The 12,859-nt window shown below is 40.3% G+C and overlaps 1 protein-coding gene across 1 annotated transcript; it reads left to right on the top strand.

The window, feature by feature from the left end:
* The first annotated feature begins 654 nt into the window (after positions 1-654).
* LOC136473598 (putative germin-like protein 2-2) lies at positions 655-1,493 on the top strand. Its single transcript, XM_066471254.1, has 2 exons — positions 655-845; positions 958-1,493. The coding sequence occupies exons 1-2, from the start codon at positions 728-730 to the stop codon at positions 1,491-1,493; spliced, it is 654 nt and encodes a 217-aa protein (XP_066327351.1). The 5' UTR covers positions 655-727.
* Positions 1,494-12,859: the final 11,366 nt, after the last annotated feature.

Here is a 12,859-nt window from a genome sequence, read left to right as displayed (position 1 = left end):
CTAAAACTCAGTAACATTAGCGTTTGCCAACCATATATTCTTAGCTGACAATGACAAGTAATGAGCCACAAGATATAATCTGAGACTATATTCTCTCACAGTAAGGAGGAAAAAGAGCGGTCAACGATTCTTTCACACTTGAGAAATATGAAATATCTTGTAGTGGCACGTATTCGGCTAGAGCTTATCGTACAGACATCCACAACTGGACAAATCACGGAACTGGTATCTAGCTGTCATCACGCCACCAGCGGAAGTTATTATTGTTAATACATGTAATGTAATTAATAGTGTGTTTATTTTTACACCTTTATTTGAGTGATTTCCATCTGGAGAGAGATCGCAGCATCTTCTTTTTGTCGCTAAAATACTACAAGAGACTAGTTCAAGCACAAGACATATAGTGGGTTGGTTCTTGCCGTCCCTTATCTGCAATTAAGCAGCAGACTGGCTAATGCATCTAAATCAAGCACACGCAATGACGCCATGGAATTGGAAGACTTGTTCCTACTTCCTACTGCCGAATCATCACACCACAATAATTAATCACTTAATTCCCCCTGCCCTGAACCACAACGACAATGCTCTCCTATAAATACCAACTCCCTCCATGTTTTAGCCACACAGAAAGCGATCAGTACAACAGTACGTAAAGAGAACATCTCTTCAAGCTTAGTACGTAGAATTCTAGTCAGGGAGCTAGAAAACTAAGACGGACGAACTAGCGATGGCTATTCGTTGTGTCTTCCTGTTTATTTCTATGTTGGCTATGGCATGCTGCTGTGCCATCGCTTCAGATCCGAGCCTTCTCCAAGACTTCTGTGTTGCAGACAAGACGTCTCAAGGTACAACTAAAGTTGTTTTGTTTGCCGTTTTCACAGAAGAAATTACTGTACTAAGCACTCAGTACCATATATAATTATGATCGAGATTATCTTACATGATGTAAACATGCAGTTCACGTTAATGGATTTGCCTGCAAAGATGCAAAAGATGTTGTTGCCGAGCACTTCTTCTTCTCCGGCCTTCACATGGCAGGCAACACCAGCAACAAACAGGGGTCCGCCGTGACAGCAGCCAATGTTGCACAGATCCCCGGGTTGAACACGATGGGGATCTCCATGGTCCGTATTGACTATGCTCCCAAAGGACAAAACCCGCCTCACACGCACCCTCGCGCCACCGAGATACTAGTTGTGCTTGAGGGATCGCTCTTCGTTGGCTTTGTGACCTCGAATCCAAACAACACACTCATCTCAAAGGTTCTCAACAAGGGTGATATTTTTGTGTTCCCAAAGGGCCTTGTCCACTTTCAGTATAACTATGGCATGGACAATGCTGTAGCTCTTGCCGCCTTGAGCAGCCAAAACCCTGGAGTAATCACTATTGCCAACACAGTATTTGGATCCGATCCATCAATATCAGATGATATCCTTGCCAAGGCCTTTCAGGTCAATCAAGACACGGTTAACTGGATTCAAGCTCAGTTCTAATTTATTGTCTGGTCGGGTTCATGTTTGATTCTATCCTCTATTTACTCAATTTTTTTCTCTACTTCCCCTTTGGTAATGTATTCTTAAGTTGTTGTAAGTTCATTTCCTTGCTTATCAGTTGTGTGTTGAGGAATATTTCCCTTGTTTACAAAATGAATGTAATGTTCTTCATGGTCAATCATCACATCTCTTGGTACTCTTTTTTTTTGGGAGAATGGGCTAATCTTTAACATCCCAGTCAGGTCTATTGTGAGGGTCCAACACGTCAATCCAACTAAACCGGGTGTCATCCCCTTGACCGACCCAGTTTTAGTCTAAACCGACACCAAGGATCCTCAGGAGAGTGCCATCCGCACCTCCTCTTGAGGATCTTTTATGGTTGAGTTACACCACATGAACCATTCATCAAACAATTCATATCACAATCATCGTATATTAAAGAATTAACAATTTACATCATTGACCATAAAAGAAGATACAAGTGAAATGTAATCTTAATCATGATATCTAGATAGTTCATTAATTAACCCACGTTCTAACTAAGTTTACTCTCAGTCACTAAATACTAGCATCAGAGTTGCTGCAGCTCATTTGGGGGACGCCCATCCAGAAGTCTGCTACACTTTGACTTCATTGAGCATGGCTCAATGGTCATCAAGTCTGAAGTACATACAAAACAATTTATCGGTAGCACCATGAGTCAATTGCGTACTCGCAGGGCTTATACCAACATATATACAGTTGGTGGATGCAGGGATTAATAGGCATTTGTAACTTTGCATAAAATGCATGGCATTCCATAGACGATGCTATGCTCATGATTCAAATTTCAAGTCTTTAACATGTATAGTTATATTAACAAGTAACAATTGAAACATAGTTAGGTGATCAATGTAATAATTATCTCATCATCAAGTTCCATCATTAGCACTACAATGTCATAATCCACGCGACAAGCAAGTCACCACTAAGTACTTGACTTACCGCCCCATAAGCGATACATGGTCTGTACAGGTGGTTACTCAAACTCAGTATCCCATGAACGGTCCTTAGCTACTCCATGAGCTATGTCACTTGAGATCCAACACTCATATACCCCTCGCTTGAGTAAAGATTACCAATTATATTGATCATTTCTTAATTATCTCAAGTTAAGGTTGGTCCTTAGTCACATTGAGCGAATTGAATCAAGTTGACACTCTTGCAGGTTTTAAGTAGTTACTTAAACCCAGTGTAGCTCCTACACGCGCAAGAGTGAGTACCCGCTCATAATCGACTTCTATCGAAGCTAGCCAACTAAGCAATTAAGCGATCCAACCCACTGGTTAACTAAAGGCTATGATTACTTAAGTGAGTTGGTCTAACTTAGTGAATCAAGGTGGAGTAGTTTATCATTTTAAATGAAATGCACACTCATAATGAATAAACATGTAAGCATCCAAAATAGGGGTAATAGTAGTCGTTCTTGCCTGTCATGAAGTCCCGATGACCAAGGGTGCATGACTATTCATTCGTGTTCCTCATATATTATATAGACCTGAAGATTTAGCGCATCGTAAGAGTTAGAGATCGAAAACTAGGAAAAGTGGGAGATAAAGTGGCAGGCTTGTGGTGAATGAGAGATGATCAACCATTGATAGATTAGAAGGTTCATTAGTGTTCATGTGATTATACAATAGGGTGGTTGGGTCCTAGGGTTAAGGGTTAAAAATGAAGAATTTTTATTTAATTGCACGTACAGTCAATGGATTTGACTGACGATCCATGAGTGAATTCCCAAGGCTGACAAGTTTGTTTTGGGCTCTGAGTGAATTGATGGAATGTACCGGTGAATTGTCGAATGATCCATGGTGTCGATGGAATGTTACCTATAATGATTCGTGGGTGCTAGGACTTAGTTATATTGGTGATTGTGTTCATGGATGATCTGTGAAATTGACGAATTCTCCGTGATGAAAGGGGTGCTCTCAGGTTCTCTGGAAAATGAATATTTATTCTTAATGGATGATCCATGATGCTCACAGATGATCCGTGAAAACATTGGCAATGAAGATTAAGTGTTGGTTGTGATTTTTGGTTAAGTGTTAGCACTGATGGACGGTCCATAAATCTGATGGATGCTCTGTCAATGCATCGACAGAACCTATGTGTTTCATTGTTCCTCGTGCTCATTTGTGATTCAAGACTAGATCATGGATGGTGTTTACCATGCATGTGTAAGGGCTCTCTAGGGTTGTTTAGGTAACATGTTGCGCTAGTGATTGTTAGGTTTTAAGCTCTAGTTAACAAGTGCATCATAGTGTTTTGGAAATTAATTTAATCATGAGAAAATGAGAGATTAGTTGATGAACTTAGGCATGGCAACTTATCTTTGAGATTGGGGGACCTCTAGGCCACCAAGATCAGAGATGGAGTCTTGCTCAACCTTGCTTCCAAGCAAAAGACATGGATTTGGCCTTTCATGAGATTTTTTGCAAAAATCTATAAAATGCTTCAGAGAGAAATTTGAGAGATTCATGAGACGATTAAGCTAGGGATGATCTTGAGCATACTATTGAGATGATGGAGCTTAGTCTTCATTGCATCCATGCATGGAGAAATCAAGAGTTAGGGTTTGAGAGTTGATTTCAAGAAAATGAGAACAGAGAGCTCCTGAGCTAACCATGGATGGAGATAGAGATTCTCTTGGGGAGATGGCTGGCCACTCCTTGACGATCTTCCTCTTTTTCTTCTTTTCTTTCTCTCCGTTCTCTTCATACTCTTCACTTTATCTCTCTAGTTCTTACTTGTTCTTGCTTTGTAGAGAGAGAGGTAGGGGAATGGAAATGAGTGAGTGGGTGAGAGAGTGAGTGGTGATGGCTTCCTTCAGCTTTCATATGTCTCTACTTAGAGCTAACATGTGGTCCCAAGAGTGAGAGAGACATAACTCATCCAAATCTAGATCTGTTGAATGAATGGATTAACGGACGGTCTGCGGATTCAACAGGATGTTCCATCAAAACTCTGATTTTGAGAAATTGATTTAGAGAGAGGGGTTTTGGCATTGAGGCCATTCATGATGCCTTAGGGTTGCTAATTGCCTTTAGGTGATTAAGAATGTCACTTGGGCACCCTTATTGAGTTTCTTCTCAAATCCAAATGTCGGTTGACCACGGTTGACTCTTGTTGACTCAAGTTGACTTAGAAGAATTGATAGGGTTGATTAATGAATTTGGAGTCCTTGTCCTAGCAGAGAGCACTAGGAATCCTTTCAAGATAATGATAAGGTGATTCTTGGGTGTTTGAGGGCCTGTGCAAGGTAATCAAGGAGGTTCTCGATAAAGTTTTAGTTGGAACAACTTTGGGTCGTGACATCTACTTTAGGAAATACTTGCCCTTGTAATGATCTTTGCATCGGTGCTTATCTCGTTCTTGCTCATATATAGTAGAGCAAGCTTTCGTTGGATTAATGTCACCATGTATCATCTAGAATTGACTAAAACAAAATATATAATGCTGGTATTAATAACTGGAATGAATGGTAAATCAACAAAGACGGTTTATGCTCCTTTGAAAACGTGCAGGCTAAAATATACAGAAATTCTATATTGAATTTGATACTAGAAGTAAAATTTAAGTACATCTTTGTATATGCTATAATTAATGGTACCATCTATTTCTATCTCTCTTATAAATCTAATCCCCACTATATATAAGTCTATCTGTGAACATAAGGTTGATATGTGTCATTGTGTGTCGAGTTTGTGATGAGTGATTATCGGAGATGATCGGCTTTGGTTGACTTTGGAGACTAACCGTGGCGTGAGTATGTTTGTGCATCATGTCTCTTGGCTGTGTTGGGCAGGTGTGGAGCATAGAGACTGTCGATGGGCATGGTGAAGGTCAAGTTGAGATTAGCTATGCCGATGGACTAGGAGCGTGAAGGACGGATGTGAGTTTTGGACCGAGGGACCAAGATGGCCGGAAGACTGACCGTGGTGGCTGACAATTGGGGACATCAACAAGCAGGAGCACATGAGGACGACTAGATCGTGTTGACCAAGTCAAGACGGTGGTTAACTAAGTCAAAGCGAAGGCGCTCAAGGACTTGGTGATCGGGCGGTCAAGGACGACGGTGATGACATGTATCAAGATCATGGAGGAGGCGTAGCGGATATGCTTCTCCAGGCGGTTTGGTAGTTCTAGCCAGAATGGGAGGAGACATGTGGCATTATCGTGAAGCTTGCGTCATGGTGAAGCAAAGTCGTGAAGAGCTCGTGGCCATCGAATGGTTGGATCTCAGGTTGGACCATTTTGCCCCTGGGTTAAGTGGTTCAGCCAAAAAAATCTAAGGGCATGATGGAAATGTGTAATAGCTCTATAAATAAGATGGCTTCCCCCAACTAGCTATCTCTCTAGTAGTTTTCATTCCAGACTTAGTAGTTTAAGTTTTCAGTCTTTAGTTTATTTGTCTATTGAGATCTGCAGTGAGAGAATCAGAGCTCTACTATGTTAATCATTCCTCTGTAAGACCAGATCTTGTTAGTGCTTGAAATGCAGCAATATGACCTCTAAAATCCATGGCTAAGATCTGAGTTCTTGTGGAGTTTGTGTTTTGAATTGGTTTTTCTTCTCCCGAACCCCCTTCTCTTTGCTTTTGGGTGATTTCGTTTTTTAGGGGACTTGGGATCAATTGAGATAGTTGAATACATGCTTTGACACATGAGGAACATATCTGCAAGTCAATTTGATCAGATTCCTCATGAGCACAAGATTGGGGTATTTTGAGAAAAGATTGGAAAACCCCAACTTAGTCCAATGTTTTCTCAATCTATGGAGTTCCTCTGAGTTTTTGGTCTTGATCTTCTGGGATGTCTTCATGACATCTCCATATACCTCCCTGCCAAATTTCATCTTATTTTGGACTTGATTTGAGGTGAATTTTCCTTTTGAGAGAAAGTTTTCGGGGTCCTATTTTTCTTCTACTAGGTTCGTGCCCGTGCGTTGCTACGGGACAGCTAAGCTTTTGTACTAAAAACACACGGATCGCATGATAAGATGACAAATACTGTGAAATTAAATACCAACATTAAAGTGACATTTAATCGAAAAGGCAAAGTTCATGAAATTAACACAATCACAGAGAGCGCGGCATCGTAGGCTCACAAACTTTACTGTATAGACATATCCATGATGCAGCTAAATAATGTTTTATATCGGCAGGAACAAATCTCTGATATCCATTTCTTTCGTGCGCCAATAAATCCATGAACAAGTTTTGCTGCTTCTCCATACCTGTACACAGGTTAATATATGTAAATAGGTAAATGGCCTTGCGTTGTAACGAGAAAAAATAATGTCATAATAATATAAACATGAACGTGTATTGTATTATTATCTAAAAACACAATACTTCGAACTAATATTCACAGCGTTTTGATGTTCAGCTCCCTTAACTCACTTACCTAGCACCAACATATCCAGGCCATCCAACATTACCTATAGCCAAAGCAAAGGGTAGTTTTGCCAGCTTGCTCCCTGTTGGCGGTCCTTAACGACCAAATCCGACCACCAATTAAGACATAAAAAGAGGAGAAATTAACAACCTTATGCACATATGCATTTACTATTGACCAAGTTCTACATGTATTAGGAGATTATTGTTTTGCAAGACACAAACACAAATACATGGGAGAATACACCAAAAGGCGCTTTCCGACGAAGCATAACGCTGAAATGCGCAAAGGATAAATAGAAAGGCCCATTTACTCAAATAATTTGGGCTAAAGACGACCCAAGGAGCAGCCCAAGTCCACTCACTGATCCACCACGCAAAGGCGGTGGTGAGAGGGCTCGGTCAGGGTGCGGCCGCACCCCACCTGGCGTCTCTCTGCTGCTCCTTCGTATGGCGGTAACATGAAGGCATGCAGAAGCGGTGGAGTCCATGCCTCACGCCAAAAATAGCCTCCACACCGCCTCAAGCCCTGTATAAATAGAGGGGTAGAGCTCCTCTCTCAACACACACTCAACTTGAGCAACACCTCACTCTCCTCTCTAGTTTTTACCTTTAGTAGTGTTTTAGAGTAAGGCAAAGCTACCTTGGAGGGCTTGGCTCCTTGGAAGAAGAGATTCTTGGTATGAATAGAAATATGGGTTCTTCCAAAGTCATGCTCTCATCTTACAAATATAGTCATACTTATGAACAAGAGTATAGTTATTATGTTATGACCTTGATATATGAATTAGTCTATAGTATGTATGTCATGAAAATAGCATACATAACTTTATGCTTAACCACTCATATAGCTTATATAATTGGAATTAGAGCTAAGTTGAGGTGGCGGTTCATCATGCCATCAGGTGTGCCCAAGTCTTTTACTTGTCGATCCGTAGGGTCAGAGTCCCAGGGGGCTTTGGGTAGTTTCTGTGTACGCAAGCGAGGTGCTTAGGTATGGAGAGACAGATGAATGCATTGTCCTTCTCCATGGTTGAGGGGTAGGCGGCAGGTGGTGACAGTCCTATCCGCCCCTTGTAATCCCCCACGTTCGTTTAGGGTGTAGGAGTCTAAATTGTCACATGAGGTTGCTGGCAGACCAGTACTTGGTGGCCTCCTGACCTGCTTCACACTTAGCGCTAAAACTAATTACGTAACTTGTATGATTATTCACTAATCTTTGTATGACTATACTAGACCATGCCTGCTCTAATTAGGATTATTCTTTTATTCTTTCTTTTATCTTTTATCCTTTATGGAATGCTCCAAGTGTGTGTCCACTATCTTGAAATCACCGTTCTTACCCCTGTTATAAACATTGGTGTACTTGCAAGTATATTATTCAAGTTCATATCCATACTAGACTCTTAATCAATACATGCCTTCCTTTGGGAAAATATAAATAACGATACCCTGAATACTTTCGGGTGAAATACTATAATGATAGCTCCATGTGCTTGCGGATAAATATCTAAAATTATTAAGGGACAATCAAGGCCTTCCCTAGTGGCATTGCTAATTCTTAGTGATGTTGCTAAGTAATACCAATAAAGTATTTCTGGTGCCATTGCCAGAGATGGAATCTATCTCCATACTTGGTAGTGACGCTAAGAAATACCAACACTCCCCCACTGCACCTGCCTCCTCCATTTGTTCTACTTGTAGCCTTCCAACCTTCCCCAAAGGTAGCAAAAATAAAAACCACGTGCCTCAAAGACATGCCTGCAATAATAGCTCTTATAGCACATTACAAGATTTAACATTTTGGAATGGCGCCAGTAAGTTTCATGCCCATTCTAGACCACTTGAATAATATTCATTAGCAATCAGCATATACTCCCTCTGTCCGCAAAAGAATCCAATTATGGGAAGCGTGCCAATCAAATTAGTTCAAGTTTGACCAAGTTTATAATAAAGAGTATTAACATCTATGTCTCAAAATAAATTTATTATGAAAATATATTCTATAACTAATCTAACAGTTTTGTATCATGCATGTTAGTATTTTTTATATAAATTCAGTCAAAGTTCAAATATCTTTACTTCTCGAAAAACGATAATTGCATTCTTTAGTGGACGGAGGAAGTACATTCAAAGATTATAAATAGTCAAAGGTCGCAACTTATGACACAATCAACTAAATGAACAAGATGTAGTCATGTTTCAAACTTCCTTGTAATTTTCATAGTTGGAACAAATCAGCCATATTTGTAGAAGTTGTAATGCTTAATTGAAGTTTCAGCCATCACCATAGTACTTGAATATGCCATCACACTAGAACATGACTGAAGTTAATAATCAAATATCATTTTTTGCATCCAGAACCAATTCTACAGCCTATGGAGTGTACATACGGTATAGTAGTACATGTCATTTGGATAGGACAAATCTTTCTAGTTGTATTGATAGTAGCTTCACCATCAAATGGGCATTTGATACAAGGATTCAGATATCAAAATAACTTGAGGAATACATGCCAGGACAAAAAAAATTGTAGTTTACGAATATCTTCTGGCATGTAAGCTTCCCTCCACTTGAGCCTTTCCTCCAACATTTTTCTTAACTTAGCAACAATTTTTTTTTGAGGAAAACAGTTACGGGCTTCAATCTTTTCAGGCATGATACAGTGCAGTAATCCTCACTGTGTGCAGGCAAAGGCCCAAGTGCAGCTTCCAAATTCATTCATCGGCTCATTATGTCATCTGTGTGAGAAATATGAAAACAGTATGCTGCAATTAGAACTTGACTAAATATTTGTTTTATCTTCGTGCAAATTATATGTAACACATAGATTCACAAGGATTAGCAAGAATTGTTGAGAAATCCCAACTTTTGATGACTGATGAGCAAGGTGACACTCTAGGGATCATAGTTGTTAAAATTTGAATTCAGGACCACGATTATTTTAAGATGCTAGGGACTCTGAACATTTCCACATGGATAGGACAGGAAGCAAACTGAACTTACAACCTTTTTGGGAGGGTGTTTTCCATACTTTGTCATTGTCAACCCTCACGTACACCTGAAATCACAAAGTCAGAACTCATAAACACTGCCAAACTAAACTGATCATACCACAATGATAGCTATTATATTCTACAGAAAACATTTCCATCTTACGCAAAGTTAAAGGAAAAGTGACAATCGAGGGAAATACATGCTGCTTTGTAGAGACGATTCTAGTATTTAGTGCAGGAAGCTCCAACAGACTAATCCTCCTCTGCTTGTTATCCTTCCTGACTGGCTGCACACCAGAATGTCATCTCATCAAACTTAATACTACTCTCAGTTGACAGAAAAATTTCATAATCCAAAGAAATCAAGAGCACATCAGCATTTCACAAGGCAAGTTTCTTGACGCAGGCTAGGAGTAATGAGAAGAAATAACGTGTAGCACAGACCAAGTGCATCCTAAGAGCCTAACAAGTTCGACAATAGTTGATCAATCAAATCAATAAAATAAAACCATGAGGCAGTATCGCAAATACCTCCCTGAACTCATCTACAGTGTGGGATTTAAGAGGGAACTTGGCGAAGATTTGGGGGTGAGCTTGAGCAGGTCGCCGAACGCGCATATATCCATCGGCCAGATACCATTGTTTGCCACCACTAAATCCCAAACTATATTTCCAAAGCAGTAGCTGCAAATCTAGCACAGAAGTGTTGTAAAGTTCGCACCCTTAATGATATAGCACATATATCCCAATATGCTCTAGCACATGGGAAAAAATCCATAAAATGCTCACCTTGAAGTACCTGAAGAAGGGCAAATAACAAGCTCCAATAGGATAGGATCAGATGCAGGGGGCGCACCCCTAATGATACAACATATCTGTGATAGAACCGTCCAATTTATAAGAGCACAAGTACAATGGCAACCCACAAGCGGTCGCAGTATCATATTTGAGCCCATATAAACCCGGTAGTCCGTCGAGTACCTCGAAGGGTCTCGATTCATCACCAACATACAACCAAGATCGTACATGACTCAACATACAGGCCACATGTTACATAGAGTTCACAAATACATTGCCATACATCAGAGGGCGAATAAAGTTATTACAAACTAAGTTCAAATAAAGTAGTAGTGGAAGCAAAGTAGTTTTAAAACCAACATCTCACACCATTGTTCAAATATTTGCCAGTCTATGATCACAACCCACAAAAGCATCATAGATTAGATATATAAATAGAAGCGTCTTGCCCGGGGCCTACTCCTCATACACGGCGGGACAAAAGTGGTTCTTACAATATCCATGATATACTGTGTTATCTACAACAAGTGGAAAATAAACCCTAAGTACGAGAAGGTACTCAGCTAGACTTACCTGTCATAAACCAGAAATAAAGTGACTCCAAGGATCATGCAAGGCTTTATAAGTGGAGCTAGCTTGACATCATTTTGCATAAAAAGCCACTAATTAAGCTATATATTTTATAATTCGATCATCAAGTTAATTATAGCTATTCATCTCTAGATTAGCAACTAACATGTGCCAAATATGTGGCATATCATTTAGTAGCATAACAATAGTAACCATAGCCGGTGTAATATTTTCCATGTTCATCATAACCATCACATTCCATAGTCCATTTACTACGATGAAGAAGCTTCATCAAGTTTCTCACTATCCGGGAGAGACGGCGATTCGAATCTATTGCAACCAGCTAGGCAGTTATTCCTAACACAAACCCAGGTCTACCAGCCATGGTAGCCTTAGGTCACCTTTGGTACAACTCAGGTACACATCTCGCGGGTTCGATCAGCGTCGCACCCTCAGGGACACTACCGGATGCCAGGTCAATCAGGACTCTAACCTACCCTTGGCCTCACACTAGCTCCCCGCACATCCTTACTACCTCCGGTGTGCGCAGTTTGACAGAATAAGGCCCGGCCTAAGTTGAGCTACTCAGCTTCACGGTCGGAACGAGTTATCCGGCCAGCTAAGTGAGAGGCATGCGTTCAAAATGACAAGAAGGCCTCCAACGATGCGGTCCTTAATTGGCACAGACGGAATCACAAGAGTCAACCTACACATAGACTCTACCCGGCCTCCAGTTACATTATCCCATGGTTCTTTTCCATGATATCAAATATATCCAACCATGCTCCGATATCCACCTATTTCTCGCAGGTGACAGGAAATCACCTGACTTCTACCGGTCTAAGCATGGCTAAGCATATATTCGATCCTGGACCTACACAGGGTATAAAGAATATGTCTGTACAAGGTAGTTCTATGCATCAAGTATTTCTAAATCAACTCTTATAACCTAATGCATCAAACATAAAGGACTCAAGTGATATTTTATAAAACATAGGAGGCTTAAAATGCTCCGGGGCATGCCTTTTAGGAAAGAGGTGGGTCGGTGATCAGGGCACTCTAGAAGTTCATCAGTGGCCGGCTCCTCTCCTTTGGGAGCTGCAGGTTGGGGTGTCCCTTGATTGTCCTCCGCCTCTTCTTCGAATTCCAGTAGGGTTACTCCTTCGGGCGAGCCTATATGCATGATCTTGAAATAAGATATCAAGGATGCATAGATAATGACATGGATGATATGATATGATGAAATGCATATTTCCTAAATGTCCATGGCAGAAAGTTATTAAGGTGATAACAAAATAAACTTTCTTTTACTGAGTGGGTGCATATCTCCTCTCTAGTAATTAAACAAACACCTATTTAAACATTTTCTGGGCTGCAAGACAGTAGCCAATTATTTTGACCATAACTGGAGTTATAGACATCCAAACAATATGTTTTGGACTTTCTAGAAAGCTTAAGAAATTTCCAACAACTCTCTTTTAATCATCTTAAGGTGATTCAATAGATATCTAGGTCAAACAATTCAATCTTCCATATCTATCTAGAGGATAAGCAAATCTAACAGCAGA

The sequence above is a fragment of the Miscanthus floridulus genome, chromosome 8, assembly GCF_019320115.1.
Source record: "Miscanthus floridulus cultivar M001 chromosome 8, ASM1932011v1, whole genome shotgun sequence".
Classification (NCBI taxonomy): domain Eukaryota; kingdom Viridiplantae; phylum Streptophyta; class Magnoliopsida; order Poales; family Poaceae; genus Miscanthus; species Miscanthus floridulus.
The sequence above is the reverse complement of the archived record's forward strand: the minus strand, read 5'-3'. Positions and strand labels throughout refer to the sequence as shown.

Bases quoted from the DNA above. Each gene is read 5' to 3' on its own strand.
- LOC136473598 (XM_066471254.1), top strand. From the start codon at position 728: ATGGCTATTCGTTGTGTCTTCCTGTTTATTTCTATGTTGGCTATGGCA. The intron at 846-957 runs GTACAACTAAAG...GTAAACATGCAG, and splicing joins TGCAGACAAGACGTCTCAAG to TTCACGTTAATGGATTTGCC.